Source organism: Protopterus annectens, chromosome 8.part0 (genome assembly GCF_019279795.1).
Source record: "Protopterus annectens isolate FY-2018-M chromosome 8.part0, PAN1.0, whole genome shotgun sequence".
Taxonomy (NCBI): Eukaryota; Metazoa; Chordata; order Ceratodontiformes; family Protopteridae; genus Protopterus; species Protopterus annectens.
In genome coordinates, this window is record NC_056741.1 from 1,320,862,314 (window position 1) to 1,320,884,510 (window position 22,197).

General features: G+C 36.9%; 1 protein-coding gene across 1 annotated transcript in view; it reads left to right on the top strand.

Moving 5' to 3' along the window:
* Window positions 1–21,923, top strand: part of PANX3 (pannexin 3) — a 97,146-nt gene extending 75,223 nt beyond the window's left edge. The window contains exons 3-4 of the mRNA XM_044080857.1: window positions 5,697–5,911; window positions 20,853–21,923. Of these exons, the coding sequence (XP_043936792.1) occupies window positions 5,697–5,911; window positions 20,853–21,492 (855 nt within the window). The 3' untranslated portion in view covers window positions 21,493–21,923. The remainder of the gene's footprint in view (window positions 1–5,696; window positions 5,912–20,852) is intronic.
* The last annotated feature ends 274 nt before the right edge of the window (window positions 21,924–22,197 follow it).

Here is a 22,197-nt window from a genome sequence, read left to right on the forward strand (position 1 = left end):
ATTGGCCCTAGGTGTGTGCCTTCTGTGGAAGGTTGGGTGCTGGGCTGGCAACTCAACACTGTAAAACTCCACTGCCAATCATGAGTGGACAGGTGATCTGCTGTGGCGATCCCTAACCAGGAAAAAGCTGAAAGAAGAAGAAGAAAATTCACCAAGGGGTATTGTCTAGTTCCCTAGATCTTGTATTGAGAGTATATTAATAATATCTTGTTGTGTAATCACAGGTCCATAATTATTGTTGTTATTTGTAGACTATTTTGGTATGCTTGCAGCATGACCTCAGTTGGCCTGAGAATATTTCAAATAGTTTGGCTGTCACAGTAAATGATAAACAGTCTTAAGTTAAAATACTACATTCCTCACTTTCATTGTTTTACCCTTAACGTAATTATAAATTTACTTGCACCTAAGCCACCAACTCTATTGATCTGTTTCAGATTCGAATGTTATTTATGTGTGATTTCTTGCTGGATATGTTCGGAGCTCAGATGGCTCACTCTTTTTCTTTATTATATAATGTGGTTATTTGATAGTTTCACCACAATCATTTGCTTTGAATGTTTCCTCTGTATTACAATATGATTAGAAATACATTCATATTTCAGTAGACTGACTCTGTAAGTGCAGTCCTTATTTTTAAATGATTTCTAATTTGCCCTTAGTAGTATTCTGTTAATAATCAGGTTATCACAATTTCTGAAATTCCAGAACAATGAGGTCCTACTTTTACTGCTGCTCATCCTTAACGTGATCTTCAGTATAACATACACAACGTTGGCTAACATAAGAGGTTTTGAAAGGAAATTATATTTCAAGAGGTGTGTACAAATAATTATGTCACGGACAGTGAAACATAGCATGTTATTATTATTTGAACACAACTCTAGAAGTGTAAATTCCTAGTAAAACCTGTTGTGACATACTTGAATCCATACAGTGCATATTTTGAATATCTTTGTGCTTTACTACTTTGAATTTATTTTTGCCTTGTTTCCTTCCCTTTTTCTGGCAGTAGTGGTCCTCTGAGAGAACATGTAGTCTCACTGGCTATTTTTTTAGTCATTTCTAGAGAAATTGCTCTTTAGCTGTTTCACTGACTTGGGCTTTTTTACTTTATACACCGGAGTTCTTTTGCTTAAAGTAAGCATTTTTTTTTTGCTTTATTCTGTTCATTTATTTCTTTGTTTGTTTGTTTGTTAAACTGCAGATGCTTTTGTTTTTACCCATGGCATGCCAACTATGCATCAAATGTTGTTTTTTTTGTTTGTTTCCCCTTGGATTTAATTTCCACTGGTCTGGCCCCCAGTACTGCACATTCTCACCATGTCTACCATCTTGTCCCCCCTCAAACTTATTTCGATATCACTGTGGCCAGTCATGGATCCTAAGGATGTTCTGGGGGCTCAGCCATCTCTGCCTTCCACCCTGGGGGTCCTTTTAGATGCCCTATCTACTCCCTGCCCCATCTACCACACTTGTTAATTCATCCAAGGTTAACTCCCTGTTTGGACCACTCCTCCCCTATGGGAGCTTCAACAACAAATGCCCTACCACTCAGGATGGGCATGCTCATCCCTCACTGCTACTCCATCAGTCACCCAATCCACTAATCAAACCTGGGTTAACTGGGACGTAGTTAGGGCTTTATCCCTCTATGCTACTGGAGCAGCCATGCTTCCAACGTTGTTATGCTGCTTTGCCTTTCATCAACAACTTCTGTGACACAGGCAAAGCAGCATCACAAGCTTGTAGTGCAATCATTTTTCTTGCATAGAAAGTCCTTCTCATGCATTACAGTATGTTTTAAAGTACGGAGGAGATAAATGTTGTCATATCAGACTTTTATTATATTTGTTAGATGCACTTTCCTTACAACTTATTAAAACACATTTGTTTGATTCACAGCTTCCTGAAGCTCATTTACTTGATACAAAATTGTGTGAGAATGTTTGCTAGAGTGTATTTCAATCCAAGACTGTGTTATTTGTGGTGCAAAGGGGTATATTATTATATCTTTATGAATATATCTCTTTTTCCAAGGTGACATGACCTTGGAATGAGAAAAATTAAGTAAGGGGATTTAGTGTGCAAGGTGGCCTGCCCCTGTAAAAAATGCTTACTTTATCTGTTTTTTTTTAATTTTATTTTATGTGTCTGTTCTGTTTATGAGTCATGTTTAGTTTGCCCCTGTCTAAATGCTTATTTTTTGTTTTCTATGTTTTTTTGTTCTTTTTATTTCTCTTTTCAACGTGCTATGTGTTCAGTTTCAGTGTTTCATTGGCAAGATGCTTGTGCAATTCTGAGCACAGACTTATGATTTTTCATGTTGTAGTTCAAGGTCTCACAGTAGAACCACTAAAATTATGTAATTAGGTCTAGAATGCTGTATTCTTGTTTTATAGTTTTAAATAACCACTCCATACTATTATGATTTTAAATAATCACGAAATAATTGTGAACATGTAATGTAGATATAAAACACCTACTCCATATTTGAAGACCTAAAGTTATATTATGCAGTTAGGGGTATGTTTGACAAGGATTGTTCCCTGCAGATATGAATATATACAATACTACATTCATACATAACATTCATGCCGGAAGTATATCTTCAACGTACCACACATAATTTTTACTGGGTATTTGTCAGGTTTTTGTTAAAGGTGGTCAGCCACTATACATATCTGACCTGCTTAGGAAAACTACTCTATACCCAACTGCCTTTTCAGTAAACCATGCTCTTCTTCAGTTTGTATGTCCATATAATTAATTTTAATGATAACATGCAATATTTCAGAAATACTAAAAAGTTGCTGAGAACAGGGTGCACATTCTATTTTTCAAATATATAAATATGTCTCACCTTTGGTGATGATTTCTAGCCATATTTTAAACCTTCTACCCATTTGCCATATGCTATTTTCATTATCAAACCAGTGGTACAATATGGTCCTTGAATAAATATGCCACCTTAACCATGTGTTCCTATTTAGTGTTAGAAACTGTGGAATGCATATTTGTGTTGTTTGGATATCAAAACTTGTGGAATAGCTTATTAAGTTGGTTATTAACATAGTATACAGTTTTAGGGGAGTGACACAGATTAACATTACACAAAAAATGGTGGCATGTCACATGCTTCCTAAGAGCACATGATATTCTGTATATATTGATGCTGACCCCAGCTCTGAAGCTATCTGTTAAATGCAGCCTACTTATGCAATGAAACACAATAAAACACAGCTATGAATGCCACAAAAAGAACTTTAATAAACATTTAACGTTTAAGCGCTTTTGTTTAATAATGAACTTCCTCAGAAACTGGCAAACAATTACTTCATGTTAATTAAATACCCTTTAGAAAATATGCCAAACACTAACCCACTAAATCTTAAAGCAATACACACTAAAACCATCTGTATACATACAATAATCACACCATATAACGCAATGTTTTTTTAAACATATATGTGTATCCATAAAACTTATGATAATCATATTATTCATAAAAAAGTATAAAAAACTGCAAATAAAATTGTTAAATAGATGCTGCTTTGTTCATTAAAATTGGTTTCGCACAAATAACCTCATTCAATCCTAGCGGAACACTTGCATTGAGCAAAACCTGCCAATATCATATCTTAGAAAAAACGACCACCAGTGAACAAGAAACTACAAACCAAACACTGAAACCCCAGAGGAAAACACCAGCCAAGATATTTGAGTGTAAAAACCTTTTACTTAACACTTTCGTTAAAAAACTTCTTCAGAATACATCCATACAAATTTTTCACAAGCTTAAATACAAATATATCATGCCCCTCCCATACTTATGTATTAATAAAACAGACTAATTGCAGTACAATAATCTACTCCACTGTACTTACTAATTTAAAGTAATATAACACTGCAACTGAAACAATACTTAATAATATTGAACATACTGTGAGTGCTCTCAAACATAAATTAAATACATTTAATACAATAATAAAATGTACATATTATTTAATGCAATAAAATAAATTAAAAATAAAATATGTAAACTTCAATACTTTACTACATATAAAACTAGATGTTAATTACCTTCTGTTAAAAAACATTTGATATTGATAAATTCATTTAGACCAGGGAACCTATCTGCATCTAATCTGAGCTGCCACAATGATTCTTTTCTTTCAACTTTATTTTTGATATTGCCACCTCTAAGGTCTTTGTCAACTTGTTCTAAGACACTAAACATAATTTTTTTATATGTACTACAGAGGGTTGAGTGCTTAAATAAAGCATTCTTATCACCTTTAGTCCTAATAGTGTAATAGTGTGCCCTTATTCTTTTACAACAATGCCTAGTGGTCATACCTACATAAAATGCAGTGCAACCTGAGCATGATGCAATGTAAACTATGTTAGATGAATTACAATTAAATCTTCCCTTTACACTAATAGTTCTCTCCAAGTGAAGCAAATTAATAAAAGGGCCTTCCTGAATGTACCTACACATATTACAACCAAACCATATGAACATACCATTAGTTTTATTTGATATAGGTGCAATTATCAAATTGTCATTTTTTTCTAACATGTTCTTAATACTGTTAGATTTTTTTGAAACAAAACTAGGTGCATTGCCTAAGGTACTAAATGTTTGGTTTGCAATATCATATCTTGTCATATCTCCTGGCTTCACCTTATGCAAGCCTAATAAGTGAAGTGGTCAAATTGGTCAAATGGACCCCTTTTCAGCCATGAACTGGGCAACTGGCAAATAATACAATATTGTAGAAATATATTTAACATTAAGTTTGCAATATCCAATCCATTTAAGACAAGTGTTTCCCTGAATAATGGTTATCTGTGCAATGAAGAATTGTGCTTAAATTACAAAGTGACAAGCAAGCTGGTTCCACAGAGTATCATAATGCATGATAATGTGAAGCAGAGTTGAGAAAATCAGCCTTAGCAGAGTTAATTTTAATCCTTACATCATGTTTTAACTGCAGATATATTTTGTAATTATATTCACATGAAGATTACTTTTCTTTCTACTCAATCTATGTTTAGAAGCACATGTGTATATAGTTAATAATTACACACACACACACACACACACACACACACACACACACACACACACACACACACACGCACACACACACATACAAAAAATAAACATACATGCGTGTACATACACACACATACACACACACACACACACACACACACACACACACACACACACACACACACACACACACACACACACACACACACACACACACACACACACACACACACACACACACACACACACACACACACACACACACACACACACACACAGACACATACACACACAGACACACTCACACACACACACACACACACACACACACACACACACACACACACACACACACACACACACACTTACTCAGAAATAACTTATTGTGATCATTTGCCCCCCTACATACACACTAAATTTCCTTTCCTAACTGCTTGTTTATAGTGTTAATAAGATACTTGGTCAACCACCATGCTTTGGATATCACTGAGTCATTCATTTAATATTACTTCAGAGCTTCTGAGACAAGAGCCTTCTTTCAGAAAATAACAAAGTTCAGACTATAGAATCCTGCATAAAAACACTTACTTGAACCTTTGCTTACACTATTATACTTTTCTGTCATATTTTACAGATCTTTCCTTATTCCCTGCTTGTAATTGGCGTGTTAATGTATCTTCCGGCATTACTGTGGGGATATCTTGCAGAAACCTCCCTTGGATGTGACCTTATTTTTCTCATTGATGAGCTGGACAAGTCATATAACAGAGCTGTCCGACTAACACAACACATAATGAAGATCCGGCAAGAATGCCCTGATCCAGGCTCATTTTGGAATGAACTAGAAAAGTAAGTAATAATATTTTCTTATTAATGTGTATTCAATGCCCACATGTTTACTAGACCTGAAAATGAGTATAAATGTTGCTTTTAATGCCTGGGGAATGTAAATGTAGAGGATGCTTTCAGCAGCAAACATTTCCTTAGCGTTTCGTTTTGGTACATACAACTTACATTATTACCCAGCATGCAGCTTACTCTGAAGCCCCTCTGTGCTTCCCCTGTGTTTGCAGATGTTAGTTGGCCAGTGAAACTCTTTGATATGCTCATATGTTGCTTTTATAAGCAGAAATGTGTCTGTTGCCAGGAATGAATAAATCATTATACACTTTTCATAATCCAGCCTTTCCCCTCTTTTCTGATTTCCTTTGCAAAATAGCAGAAGCATCATTAAATGCTGCAGGTCTGCCACTCTTAAAATAAAAGCAAGCAAGAATTAATTAATTACTTCATTCATTCATTCTTTTTCTTATTTCTGCTTTGTCTTGTTCAGGGACATGCATGTTAATAGTAAGAGTGATTTGCAAACACAAAGCCTAGAAGTAAAGCACGAAGCAAATTCGTGACACATTATATTATAACTATGCCAGCAGTCAACATACAGAAACCAATAAAAGTTTCTAAAATATCCAGATTGACTTCAGCGACCTCCCTCAGTGACCATACCACATGTGTACTACAGTGATCCAGAACACAACCAAAATTATACATCTGGTATTGTTAAACGCCAGTTCTACAACACTAAAAAATGACATGCATTCAAATGAATTGGTTGCTACCACAGCCAGTAATTGTTTACATTAAACAGAATACTGGACACTTTAACAGATAAACATTTTCCAAATAAAACACAAATACATAGAGATAAACAAGTTTAACTAATCTATGAACTTCACATAACATAAACAAACAGTCATTCTGGCCCACATGAGAAAAAATTATTCTGCACAGGATAAGGTCTTTCAAATTCCATAAAATTAAGCCTCAAATAATAAAGGCCAGACCCATCCCTGACTCATCCACATATGTACCTTCTGCAGAGTTGAAACAACTGGACTGGGATTTCTTTAATGACACCATTTCTGCTCTGTCAATGTTGTATAACGTGCTCAGACCTATAGAGGACAAACTATCCCACTAAAAGAATAAGACTTTAAGGACATCATACCCTTAGATTACCCCAATCGTATACAATTAATAAAAAAGTACAGAGATAGACTCAGGAAAGAAAAGGAACCCTCAAGTGAACATTATTACAAATATATCTGCTTTTAAAACATGATGTAGGGATTAAAATTAACTCTGCTAAAACTGAGCATGCCTGCAGTCTGCAGAATACTTACATTTCTCAACCAAAACAATTTTGGGATGCTGTAAAAGAAAATTGATACATCAAAGATGTTTCCAAAAACTGGAGCAAGCAACAATATCACTGAGGAAATGAAGAAAACAAAATATCTGCAAACCTCCCCACCTAGTCAACTAGCATTCGCTAGTCCTACTTCTTATCAGCCAATGTCTTCAGTGCATAACATTTTATCTATCCCCCATTCTGCTTCAAAAGCACAAGCAAATTACAGGTTCAAAAGCTTTCTGAGAATTTGGATACTATCTATAACCATAACTTCCACATAATACACCCCATAATTCTCAAATTAGACAGCTGTACCTCTAGCAAGCCTTCAGTTCATATCTTCAATATTTTGCCCTTTGTTGAAAATTGATTATGACCATACACTTGAACTTCTTAATAAAATGTGACATTCTTCCTGACAGGCAGCATGTTTTCTGTCCAAAGGCTGACAGCTACCTGTTCATTGACAGATCAAATATTGGTCAACAACCAAAGTAAACTTACTAGTGCAATCTTCCTAGATGCTAAGAGAACCTTTGAAACAGTGGACTATACCACCCTACTGGACAGACTCACCGACTCTGGCTTATTTTTAGTAGTAGTAGAATGGTTCTGGTTCCAACAGTATTTGGGTAACAGAACATTTAGAGTGATGAAAGCAAACAAAAAACACTCAAAATGGTAGGACAACATGTGGAGTCCCCTAACAATCTATCTTGGGCCATATTCTTTTCTCACTCTTTATGGAAGGGAAGTAAATAGTGTGGGAAGAAATAGCCAGGGAATTGTAATGGCTAGGCTTGTATTGGATTGTAACATCTAAAAGAAACCTCCTGCACGAAGGCAAATGCACGGCTCAAACCAAAATACCAGCAAAACAAAAAATAGAGCCAGCATACTGTGACCTGAAAGAACTTTTATTAATAAATAAACATAAAAAACAACAAATAAACAGACCGGTTTCGGCTGGACAATATCACAGCCTTCCTCAGTGTGAAACAAATAAATCAATTGTTGTTATTTAAATATACCCAACCCAGAGCTCATTGGTTCATCCTAGAATTGTTCATTAAGACCAGGTGGGAATAATCCCCCTAGTTTAACAATCCACTTCTTTTCTTTAGTATTTAAAATAAAGTGCCATCCTGTCTTGTTGGATTGGTTCCCTTTTATAATATCAATAATCATAAAAGAGAATTTAGCAGTTTTATGTACCAAATGGTGTTTATAAAGTGCATTATTGGCCTTTTTGTTCTTGATATTGCTAATATGTTCCGATATTCTTAGTCTAAATGGACGGGAAGTTTGTCCAATGTAGAATGAGCCACAAGTGCATGTGGCCAAATATACAAGCCAATCACTACTACAATTGGCAAAAAAGTTTAGGTCATAAACCAGAGCACAATTTCTGCTAGAAAATTGTTTTGATTTACATAGATAATCACAATTAGTGCAATGGCCGCAGGGAAAACAACCTAACAAGGGTTCACCAGTCAGTGTGGTCTGTAAATATTGTAGGTGATTGTTCACATTACTATGTTTGTAGTGACTGAAACAGGAACTTAGATTTTTACCTTTGCGAAAAAAAATAAACATCTGTCTGGTACAATGCTAGCCACCTCATGATCACATTGTAAGATGTTCCAGTGTCTGTGCACACTTTGGATCAAAGTATCCGAGTTCCTGGCATAGGTGGTTACAAACCTGATGGGTTGTGATGTGGTAGTTCTGTTATCTTTATAACTCAGTAATTCCTGTCTATCAAGTGCATTGACATAGCTACTGGCCTTCACCACAAGTCCCATACTGTAGCCCCTGGATCTAAACCTGCTGGTCAAGTCCTTCCTCTGTTGCTGAAAAGAAGAATCGTGAGAGCAAATCCGCTTTATTCTGATGAATTGTGATTTGGGAATGTTACATGCAATATGTGGCAGGTGAAAACTGGAGGCATGGAGGATGGTGTTGTACTGGGGATACTTCCTGAATACTTCTGTACCTAATGTATGATCAGGTAATCTATTTATTAATACATCCAAAAAAGTGATGGTATTCAAATCATAGTGTACGGTGAACTGTAAACCCCATATGTTGTTATTCAAATATGATATGAAGTTGGTTAGTTGTTGTTTCTCTCCTGTCCACACCATCCAACAATCGTCCAGATAACGTCTCCAGATATCAATATATTCAAGAAAAACATTGTTTTGGCAATCATAAATAATGTATTTTTCAACATAGGCCATGAATAAATCTGCATAAATCGGGGCAAATGAAGCCCCCATTGCTGTGCCTTTCGTTTGCCAATAACAAGAATCTTGATAAAAGAAGACGTTGTTGGTTAGAACATGTTTTGCTAAACCAACCAGAAAGGAATTAAAATCTGGTTGATATAAACCCGCCACCTCAAGCCAATAAGCCAATGCATCCAAACCTGCTTGATGTGGAATGTTAGTGTATAAGGCACTTACATCAAGCGTACACATTAGCCAACCAGGTTCAAGTTGAATATCTGAAATAATTTGTAAAAATGTCAATGCACTTGATAGACAGGAATTACTGAGTTATAAAGATCACACAACTACCACACCACAACCCATCAGGTTTGTAACCACCTATGCCAGGAACACGGATACTTTGATCCAAAGTGTGCACAGACACTGTAACATCTTACAATGTGATCATGAGGTGGCTAGCATTGTACCAGACAGATGTTTATTTTCTTTTCGCAAAGGTAAAAATCTAAGTTCCTATTTCAGTCACTACAAACATAGTAATGTGAACAATCACCTACAATATTTACAGACCACACTGTCTGGTGAACCCTTGACTGAGGTGGCTAGCATTGTACCAGACAGATGTTTATTTTCTTTTCGCAAAGGTAAAAATCTAAGTTCCTGTTTCAGTCACTACAAACATAGTAATGTGAATAATCACCTACAATATTTACAGACCACACTGACTGGTGAACCCTTGACGGGTTGTTTTCCCTGCGGCCATTGCACTAATTGTGATTATGTATGTAAATCAAAACAATTTCCCAGCAGAAATTGTGCTCTGGTTTATGACCTAAACTTTTTTGCCAATTGTAGTAGTGATTGGCTTGTATATTTGGCCACATGCACTTGTGGCTCATTCTACATTGGACAAACTTCCCGTCCATTTAGACTAAGAATATCGGAACATATTAGCAATATCAAGAACAAAAAGGCCAATAATGCACTTTATAAACACCATTTGGTACATAAAACTGCTAAATTCTCTTTTATGATTATTGATATTATAAAAGGGAAGCGATCCAACAAGACAGGTTGGCACTCTATTTTAAATACTAAAGAAAAGAAGTGGATTGTTAAACTAGGGGGATTATTCCCACCTGGTCTTAATGAACAATTCTAGGATGAACCAATGAGCTCTGGGTTGGGTATATTTAAATAACAACAATTGATTTATTTGTTTCACACTGAGGAAGGCTGTGATATTGTCCAGCCAAAACCGGTCTGTTTATTTGTTGTTTTTAATGTTTATTTATTAATAAAAGTTATTTCAGGTCACAGTATGCTGGCTCTATTTTTTGTTTTGCTAGGCTTGTATAGGCCCTAGGGCTGATAGCCTAGTAGAAAACCTATGAACCTATGAACCTATTAATAACCTTCCTTGGACTCTACCACAAAAGAACTGTATACTGTATGTCAATGGTTTTGTATTGACTGGGTTCAGTAAGAGCCCATCTCTACAGAACAAAAAGCTGCAGGATGACTTTAAGACTATTTGGATCTGGCCACACATAAATAAGCTATCCATAAATGCATAAAAAACTACTGTGATGTTATTTGGCACAGCTCATAGGTAGTTACTAGGCCTGCAGTCTAGTAGACCATTGAGGGTCCAAACCCAAATTCTTAGCTGCCCCAAAGCACTATCTGGTTAAGTGACTTGTTCAAGGCAACACAGTAGACAAATGAGGGGTGTAGGAATCAAACCCTGTACCACAGGATGTACAGCTCACAGCCTTAACCCTCTGTGCTAACTGCCAGGAGCTAAAAAATGTTCACAGACTCTGCATCACTGACCCTTCTAGTTCTCTCCTTCCTAGCACCTCACTGTAGAGAATCGCAAGTTAATAAAGTACTTACACAACTTAAAAGTATCTAGCAAAGTATCTCACTGGCTGTCTACTGAGGCCAGGCAGGCAATAATTATTAATGTGATTCTCCTCAGAATTAAAGGGTGTCTCCCAATAACTGCCCTCCTCTTAGCCATACATACCACTCCCATACAAGCTACTGAGAAAATAACCCTAAGATTCATCAATCTAGCTGAAAACTAAGAACACCACTGTAGTTTATTGAAAGCAAACAACTGGCTTCCTGTAAAACTAAGAGCTACAGTACTACTGGACACATCTACCTTTAAATGACGGCATTCAGCTGTATAGAGCACCATTCACCATGAGTGCATATGAAGGGCTGTTCTCAAACAAATTACCTACTGCATGGAATGTTAGTCTAGAGAATATCATCAAGGACTTTGAAGATTTACTGTCTTTCAAAAAGTCACTCCCAGACCATTTACTCAAACAGAACCCATGTAAATGTGTTAGGGACACTGCCCGATGGCATTGTGTTTTACCATGTGTATGCTGTATATTTTGTGTTTTACCAAATTATTTCTCTTTTGTTGCCAGTTTTATAACAGAAAGGGACAGTGACTTTTATTGTGTTCCTGACGAATACTGCCTACTTTTCGAATTTTGCTTACATTTTATAGTCTACATCTTGCATTGCTTTAGCAACTAGCTTACTTAACGTACCCGTACTTTAACATCTAAGCAAGTTGTGTATATTTACATAGTAATAGCAGTATTGTACTAAAGGCTTTGCTAATGTTCTTTGCTGGAGCATAGAGGTACTTTGGCAGCTCATAATTCACTGGAATAATGAAACACTGATATAACTATCAGTTGCTGTTTGCACTGCACTTCTCGTAATGCTGTTGTGTGCATTCTATTTTTTGTTTGTAATTGTCCTTCCCATAGTGGCCAGGATCATAGCTGAAATGGGTCTTCAGGCCAGTTCACCTACAGTTAACTAAACATATCAATCTGTCAATCAGGCAATCATTCACTCCAGTAACACACAACTTTTACTCAGGAAAGATTCCCCAATACGTGGAAGCTCAAAGTAATCAGTCTCATGAAGAAAATCTAACATCCACCTAAACAAAACCAGTATCATCAAATGTCTGCTAGAAAAAAATAAACATAACAGCTACAATAATACTTAAATAGCTAAATATAATGATTTTATGACAGGCAGCACAACAAAGAGCCTTTGCTACTACTGTACTCTCAAACTGCTATAAAATGTGAATAAGTCCCACTACAATATACTGTACTGTCTTAAAGAACATACCAACTAAAACTAGAAAATTAACCATCTAAATCACATTTAATTCATCAATGGAGTTTCACAAAGGTCCATCCTTCAATTCTCATTTTTGCCATATTCTTCTATAGAAGGGGGGGAGGGGGCACTGATGGGGTAAGAAAGGAGAGTGCTGATCACACCTGGACTAGACCACCAGGTGCAGAGTGAGAGTGTGGTGGCAGACATAATCCTGGACAGGTATCCTTAGGAAGACAGAGTCCAAAACTGAAGGATAATGCTTTCACTATACTATGTCCTATTCAGGCTATACCTTGAATGATGTGTGCTGTTCTGAAGGCCATAGAAGAAGAGAGTTATGGGGATCCTGAAAGGAGCACTGTTTAAAGCGGTCAAAAAGATACATGTGATGGAGGGGAATGGATAAAACCAGAGCTAAGATAAGCTATAGCTTTTTTTCATGTACCAGAATACACAGTGAGAGATAAGGACTTAAGTGCAAAAGATCATGGGTTGTCTTCACAGGAATGAAACAGCTGGGGGGGGTATGCGATAGTTTGTAAGGATCAACTATTCATTGGAACTACACACTTCACAGAGAGAGTTGTGATCCATATTGTCCCATAGAATGGATTACCGGAATGGCTGGCTCTCAATAGGACATGGGACAACTGAAGAACAGGTGAAGGGGAAGCCAGGAGAGGCAAAATGTTGAATGCAGCAAAACAGCCGAATGGAAGGACTTATTTTCTCCTTCTGCTGACAAGCAAATGTGATTTAGTGTAATGTGATCTATAGTTTATTTCTCTTACTAAATGCTTTGGTTACATTTCTAAATCAGTGTAATACTGTTATGCTGGCTCCATGGTGTAGAAGGATACAGCCCATACTATGACAATGATGACCCAGGTTTGAGTACCAGTGGAACAAGCCAGGGAGAGGGTGGGATTATGTGGTAAACACCAGCTTGACCATTGGGGGTGAGTTAGACCACTCTACTGAGATGCTGACACCTTACACAGTTTGGTTCACAGATGTCCTTATAAAACTCAGTCATAAAATGGGAGTAGGTTTATTTGGCAGCTTCTTCTGGTGATGAATTCTTGTCTGCCTCAGAAATCTCCCTATGACCTTCCCTGCTGGTTCTGTTAGACTGACAGGCCTGTTGTCTCCTGGATTTTTCTACTAACCTCCCATTCTACAGCATTCCTACAGCTACTGTCTCCCAGTCCTAAGGCCTTTTCACAGGGATCAGTGTCAGGTGATCTGCTACCAGACCTGGCAGACTTGAGGATGTTGGTTCCTGCCCTTGATCCTCCCTCTGACTCCCCTATCTCTATCCTGGTGTCTGTCCACAGCCATACACAGTCTGTCTAACCTTCTTCACTGTACAACAGTCTTCCCTTGTTTGTCTTCTTAAAAACTGAATCAAATTATTCATTCAGTACTTCTGTTTTCCCCAGATTTCTGTAACCTCCTTCCTATCTATGCTTAGTCTGGTGAAGTCTATCCCTTCCTTTCATTCTTCTTTATACTGTACACTGAATCAAGCCTTTGTTTCTCCATCCCTTCTGCCAATGTCCTTTCAGCTTTTTCCTTTCCTGCCCTTACCTCCTCCTTTGTTGCCCTTCTACTTACCATCTTGTATTGTGCCTCCTCTGCCTCCCCCTCTTGTTTGCCCTTTCTTTTGCCCTAGCTGCTAGTATCCTGTATAGCTGCTTTAGTCTTTCTTTATACTTTGCTATTTACCTCTTCCTCAAAGTTTTATCCATAGCCCATAGTACTCCATCCCTGACTCATGTGCAGAGCTTATTTCATCAATCTGTCTCCAGTACCCTAACTCATCTTGGACTCCCTGCATAATCTAGTTCCTAAAATATATAGTTCAACATAAGACTAATATGTTAACTATGGATCATAAAATGAAATGATAACTGTACATGTTTATATCTGTGGCAGAATCTGCATGTATGTAGTAATATAATAACAAACTACATCTGTGTTACAAACAGATGTTTGGATTTCATGCATAGAAATGGACTTCATCAGACAACCATTGATGTTTAATTTACCCTTTATATACTAATATTCATCACACACACACAATTAACACACAAACTTTACAAAACTAAAAACTATTAATATATCAAAATAATAATATATATATAAAATACAATATATATAAATATTCATAAAAATAAATAAAAAAAAATTATGCTTGTAGTACCAATATGTATTAAAACTAGGCAACAATAATCTAGTTCCTAAAATATATAGTTCACCATAAGACTAATATGTTAACTATGGATCATAAAATGAAATGATAACTACATCTGTGTTACAGACAGATGTTTGGATCTGCAACATACAAAACAGACACACACACACACACACACACACACACACACACACACACACACACACACACACACACACACACACACACACACACACACACACACACACACACACACACACACACACCCTGTGTTATCAAAATGGCATTTTACTATTACTTGTTTTTACACATATATTACTCTGTGTGATAATGTTACTAAGTAGCATTTCATATAGTAAAGAGTTATTTTACCTGTGCCAAATGGATGACTTTTATTTTATGTCAAATTTAATAAACATTTGCATAAAATTACTTTTCTGTATACCTTGGCATGGAATGTAGAGTCCTTTTGGACTGTCTCACTCTTGTGGTTAACAAGAGAAAACATGCATATTCTCAGTAGCATTTTAAGAGATAATATATGAAATACAAGTAGATTTCTCTCATGTGGTGAGAATGAATAAGTGTATGGGAAGTATACAAGCAATAATGTCCAACAAAGTGGGCATTACAGGAAATTATTGGACTGCCCAAGGGTGTTCTGAGGCTTGACTCCACAAGCTGTGGGGGTCCACACTCCTAGAAGGTCTGTTAGCTCCTTGTAACTCCCCCCAGAGGGCAATATTGCATTTAGAAATTGGGCTATGTGTTAAATTGTTTTGTATAGATTTTATTATGACTATATACATTTTTGATATTTTTGATGCAAAATAATTATTTTATCTAATGTTTCAGAGCTGGTGTAAGATATGTAAGTGTTGTTGGAGGACATATTTTATATCCAAAATAGGTTATGCAACTATTTAGTAATGTCTACATACACATACATGCACATGCACATGCACACACACACATACATACACATACACACATAAAAACCTGCAAAGGGGCAGACAGACAGACATAGTCATACATACACATACACGCAAAAAGTCACACACATAGATGCAGAGGCATAGACGGATGCACGCACACACACACACACACACACACACACACACACACACACACACACACACACACACACACACACACACACACACACACACACACACACACACACACACACACACTTTCAATTTGTTGACTGTCAGCAGCCCCAGTATCCAAGTGTTAGCTAATGAATGAATTTTAGATACTTTAATTCTGTACTTTTTTTCTCCTGCTCTATAAATGAGTCACAGTTACAAGGCGAAAGAAAATGGCTCTCCAGGAAAAGATTTCATTGTCATCATGTGAATCTTGTGCTGGATTAGGCACATTTTTTTTTACTGGGCTCACCAGTGGGTGATTGCTGTTTCTCCAAGCACATTTTCTACACTATATAATTTAAGTAACAAGATGATCTTATATTTCACAACAAAGTAAATATATAAAACAAACATTAAAATAATGACTGCAAAACAAATGGTTACCTTATACTGCAGCATTTACCTTACAGATAATAACCAAGCTGTCTGTCACCAACACTTTGCCACACTCAGGTTGTCAGCTTGTAACTATGACTTCTAAAATGTGGTGTAATTGCCAAGATACCACAAAAGAACACAGTGTAATGAGTTAGTGCACAATGTACGGTAGAGTAAGCTTCAGGTACAATATGAGTGGGAGGACAAAAGCAACATTAAGAGTGTAGCCTATTGAATAATGTAGATTGTCAGTGATAAGAAAGAGGGCAAAGTGTTTTGTGAATGAAAACTAGGAAGGCAACCAGTCTTCAGAAAATAAGCGTCATGTAAGGGGAGTGGAATGAGAACAAAGTAGGGTCAGTTGACAATGAGAGAGTGCAATGCCAAGACTGAAGTCATACCACAACTGACAATGTGGAATCAACAAAAGCAAGGAGAGGCTGTTCAGGCCATAGCTTGTATAATACCACAAACAGGTGTCTGAACTTGCAGTGGTGGTTCTTATATTCCTTCACAGTCATGTGCCCTCTCATTTGGCATGTTTCTTCATCCATGTCAATGAACAACAACAGCTTATTTGCTCATCTTATATGTCGACATGTTGCAAACAACTACTTGCCTCTTATGTTGCTGGTAAATCTCAAGCCTTATTTTCCATTAAATTCCAGCTGGTGGGTATTCCAAATACCATGAAATTCCAGTGACTAGGTAAATTAAAATGCACTTTGAATTCTGGTAGAGTTCCATCAGACTTTTCATCTGGGACATCTCAAAACAGTTCCTGAATGCCGTAAGCAAATGACTGCATTCTACTTTCTCTGCCATTCCTAGTGTATGGAAGTTTAGGGAACAGTCCAGACCACTAATTACCTACTTGGTTTATATGGATTGTGGACTCATCATTTCTATGATTTAGGTCACTGATGCTGCATCGGCCTACAAACTAACCGTCATCCTGCTAACTCTATTCTCCTATGCATTAAATAGATGGCTGAGAGGGTAAGCCTCTGGAGCTTCTACTTGTTAGTAGTTTTTTATTACTGTTGTTCACTCCACTGGCCACTTTAAAGCCAGCCACACAGTCTGGATAGATTCTACTACTAGACACTAGTCCATTACCATGCCCGACTGCATTCTTTTCAAGATGGCCAATTCAGCTTAAAGTACCTGATAAATACCACCTAAAAGGACTAAATTGTAACACAGGAAAGGTTACTAAATGCTACTTTTTTCCTGTAGTTCTTTTTTCCTTCTCAACTGCTGACCATCATTCGCCCTCCAGTTAGTCTCAGCTGATTCTTTCTATGTTAGTGACAGCACGGCCACTGACTTGGGTGAGACACATGAAGGTTGCTTGGTGTTGTGACCATCCAAGGAACATCAGCTATTGTGATATTATCCTTTCAGCAGACCATCTGGACTACCAGCACAATGATGGGGAGAGGGTAAACTCTCTCACCAGCAATACTTTCCCTGCTTCAGTCCTGCTGATGTCAAGTCTCCCAACCTCCCTTAAACCACCTCCTCATTGGTGATATGCACTTCCATGTCACCACAATGGCCTCTCATGCTTATGTGTATTTGTAGACCTGTTCTCATGCATACTCAGTGAGAGTTAGTACTATCTGCTTCGGAGCATTGAGCTCATGTCCTTGGTTTCTGGTGGATCTTTGTTACTAACAAGCCTCTGCTTGCAAGTGTTAGCCAGACATCTAGACTCTCTCCCAGGATGGGTGAGCCAGCATTAGCCACTCATTTCCCACTGTCTGCCCGCCTAACTCCTGTGACACCCAAGCTGATACTGAGGCTTTGATTGCCTGGGGGTTGAAGTTAGAGATTTATCCCTCTGTGTCATAGATCCAGGCTTAAGAAATGTTACTTGTTAGTGAATGTGAATAAATATGTAGCATATTAGTTTATATAGCCATCCAGACTAGACTCTATGAACTCCTTTCGCAACTCTTACAGCCCCAACAAATGTTAGGCCTCTGAAAATGAATAGCCAGGAAATTCAGTGTTGTTTGGATCTTATGTAAATGGCATAATTTGCATTCTGATGCTATTATTTTTCAGTAATCAAAAAAATACATAGTTTGCAAAAGTTTAGTAAGGTATCTGTAAATTTTGTTTGTAAACCTTTTAGTTTTTCTATAACCTAATAATGTGGTACTGTATCATTTTGAGACAGGCTCATAGAGTTAGTATTGTCATCCAGAAAAAATGTTTCTGTCTTAGTAAAGGTATTCAGAGTTTATAAAACACATCACTAGAGTTTAATGCCTGCTTCTAGATTTAGACTGTGTTATGCAATTGTAGCAAATGTGGTAGGTAGAATATTTTAATAAAATGGATTAGTTTACTTAAGTTCAGATTTCCAGTATTAAAGATGCTTATGAAGTAAGAAGTGTAGACTTTTAAATACAGACACAAAATATTTGTTTTGTTTTAATTGTTTATGCATTATTGTAATCAGGTATGATCTTCTAAGCTCAAGTGCATGTTTTCAGTGGTAACCGAGACATTTTGGACCAGTTAACTGACTTGCAAGGTGTGGACACTACAAAAGAAGACTGTGGGAATTGGTCTACAAGAGAGAGCTTGTTTGCAGCTCCAGGAATTAATCTTCTATGTTGTACTCTCAGTTATAAACACTCGCTTACATCAAAGCTGTTTGTAAGCAAAATCAAGCAAGCCATCGTGGTGGTGCTGCGGTAGCGTTGTCGCCTCACAGTAAGATGTTGTCCTGTTCGATTCTCAGCTAAAGTGTCTTCTGTGTGGAGACATGCATGAATGGGCGTACCTTCGTTGAAGGTTGTGCATCAGGCCTGGCAAGTCGGTACATAAAAATCTACTGCCAATCATTAGTGGACCGGAGTTCTGCTGTGGCAACCCCTAACCAGGAAAAGCCGAAAGATACAACAACAACTTTAAGTGACCCCTATAGAACACAAAAAACAGGGCATATACTTTTATTAGGCTATTTTCATAGTTCTGGCTAAATAACATAGACCTACAAAGGACAAAATATATAATGTAAAATCTTTTTATTGGATTTTAAACGCCAGCAGGTGTCCCTTCTACCCAAACTTTGCATATTTGTCTAATATGCCTTGTAAATAAACCTATCATAACTACATGCTTTTGCTTATTTCCTAGTGTTCCTTACCATCTGCATTAGTGAGTTCCTTTAAAATTTAGCATCACAGTTACCATCTGTTACAGCATATGAGGATATGAGTACAGTTTTCAGTACAAGGCTTGCAAGGAATTTGGTACTGTCTACTGAAAGGGATATTGACTGGTTCACAATTCACTGAAACTAAACCACATTACCTTAAAGAAGACAGTTATGACAATATAGTAATCTGCTGAGCCCCAGGCAATCATAAAAAGGCAATTACAGACTCCAATGAAGTACACAGTCAGGTAATGTTATTCCTCAAGTTGCTTTAGGCCTATTATGCCTCACTCAAGTTATTTTGTTTCCAGTTTATGGTACTGCCACATATCTACCACCAGGTGGTATTCAAGCAGTACACCTTCTTGCATTTCTTACAGCCTGCATACATCCTTAATATTCCAAAGCATTTTCTGAAAAATCATCTTATAAAGCATAATATAATTAAGGCTTGTCTACTGTGAAAAATCCTAGATTAACAATCTTAGTGTCATTTTTATTAATAAATCCTTACCATTTCTATTTTTGCCTATTATAAGCTGGTAAGCAACTTAGTTAAAACGTCAGTTCCAAAATAAGGTCTGGACACCATAACGCGCTATGAGTGTTGACTGGAAGCGTACAAAAAGGCACTATAGGCATGAATGAATTAATAGTAATACAGTGACAACCCTTGGTGTACCTTCAAGACGTGTAGCCTGTCATGCAGCAAGGGGCGCCTTTCAAAATTTACAGCTGGTCTCCTAAAATATGACTAACAACCAGTGTATTTTTCATCTGATGTGTTGACCTGGAATTGTTTCTCATTACATTGTGAACACAGTTTTCCATTATTTGCAGAGTGTGTCACAATTACATTTTAGGACTATGACATTTCATGGCTTATTAGGAAGTTATATAAATGATTAAGATGAATACAGTTATTTGTAGTTCTAAACACATTGTCTTCTTTACCAACTGACACCTGAGAGATCTACTACTGAGTAAAGACAGTATTTGAAGTTTGATAAAATGTATCTGGGTTTGATAAAATGTATTTGGGTTTGCTAAAATGTATCTGGATTTTCAGAGCATAGTATGGATTAAAACTGCCTTTGTTGGAATTACAGTCACTTAGAAGTTATCATACCTGTTGCCTGACCTGCCAAGATTAAATCAAGTATATGTTTTACATTGTGATCTTCATTAACAGTTAACGAATATGCATTTATGGAAACATCTAGCAAACTGAGTTAGGAGCCATTATATTTTATCATGTACTTTCTTTCTTTCTGTTTTTTTTTTAAGGGCACGAAGGGAAAGATATTTCGAGTTTCCCCTACTAGAACGCTACATGGAATGCAAACAGCGCACTCACTTCCTCGTCTTATTATATTTCTTAAGAAATTTCCTTCTTTTAGCTTTGATCACATCAACATGTCTTTACTTAGGATATTTCCATGTTCAAGTTTTTTTCCTGGAGGAGTTCAACTGCCTTGTTAAAACTGGTCTTTTAATGGATGACCCTATTGTTCCTAATTTTATTCAGTGCAAACTGGTTTCCTTGTCTATGTTTCAAATAATCAGTGTGATAAATGGTGTCATCTACTTTCTTTTAGTGCCTGTTGTAAGTTATAACCTGATCAAATTATATTACTGGGACAAACGATTGCTGAATGTTTATGAGATGTTGCCAGCCTTTGATCTGCTGAGTAGAAAGATGCTTGGCTGTCCAATTAATGATTTAAATGTTATTTTGCTTTTTCTTCGTGCAAATGTCAGTGAGATCAAATCTTTTAGCCGTTTAAATGTGCTGTATACCTTGAAGGACACAAACTCTGTCAGACACCATATTGACACTATAGTGGACTTTATGACGATTCTGGCTGGTGTGGAGGTCACTAAACCTAAAACTCTGCCTGATGCTGAACTGGGAACAGACGAATAATGCCTATTGCTGACCAAGAAGAGAACATTTAGAAAAACAAATCAGATGTGTATGGTGCTGAAAGCTGAAATGGTTGGTCCCAGTGAGTTGAAATGGATCATCACTGGCATGCATTTGCCTTGTCTAAAAGATAATCACATCTGTTTGGTAATGAATACAAATAATTTTAGCTTAATTCATCCTCTCTTTTCGGAGAAAGAAATCCACTGCAAAAGTCATCACCTCTGCCACTATATTAGTTCATGCTTGAGTATTTAAACTTGAGTCACAGTAACAATGAAATGCAAATTACTCAGTCTCCAAGGCAGAAAAAAAACTAGCTTTATACCCTCTACAGTCAGTACTGCAAGTGTGGTCTTTTACATTTCTATCAACAGTATTTCAAAAATGTTTAATGTGGCTTTATGAGGAATATAGGTTATGTTCATTTATGTTTGTTGGTGTTTTTACAATTTTAAGTGTAAAATGCTTTGAGATTTTTTCTTCTAGTATGATTTGTTAGACTGAATTGCATGGTTAACAATGTTCACAATAATGACGAAGATGCAGTCCCTTCAGACCAAGAATTAGTGATGGGTATTTGTCATACTGTGATGTCATCCAAATATTTCAGGTATCGCTTGTGCAGAAGGGATATGTTGCTGCTGCTAGGAACATCAGACAGAGTTTAAGTAAATGATGATTTTTCAGATGTCACTGTCTCCG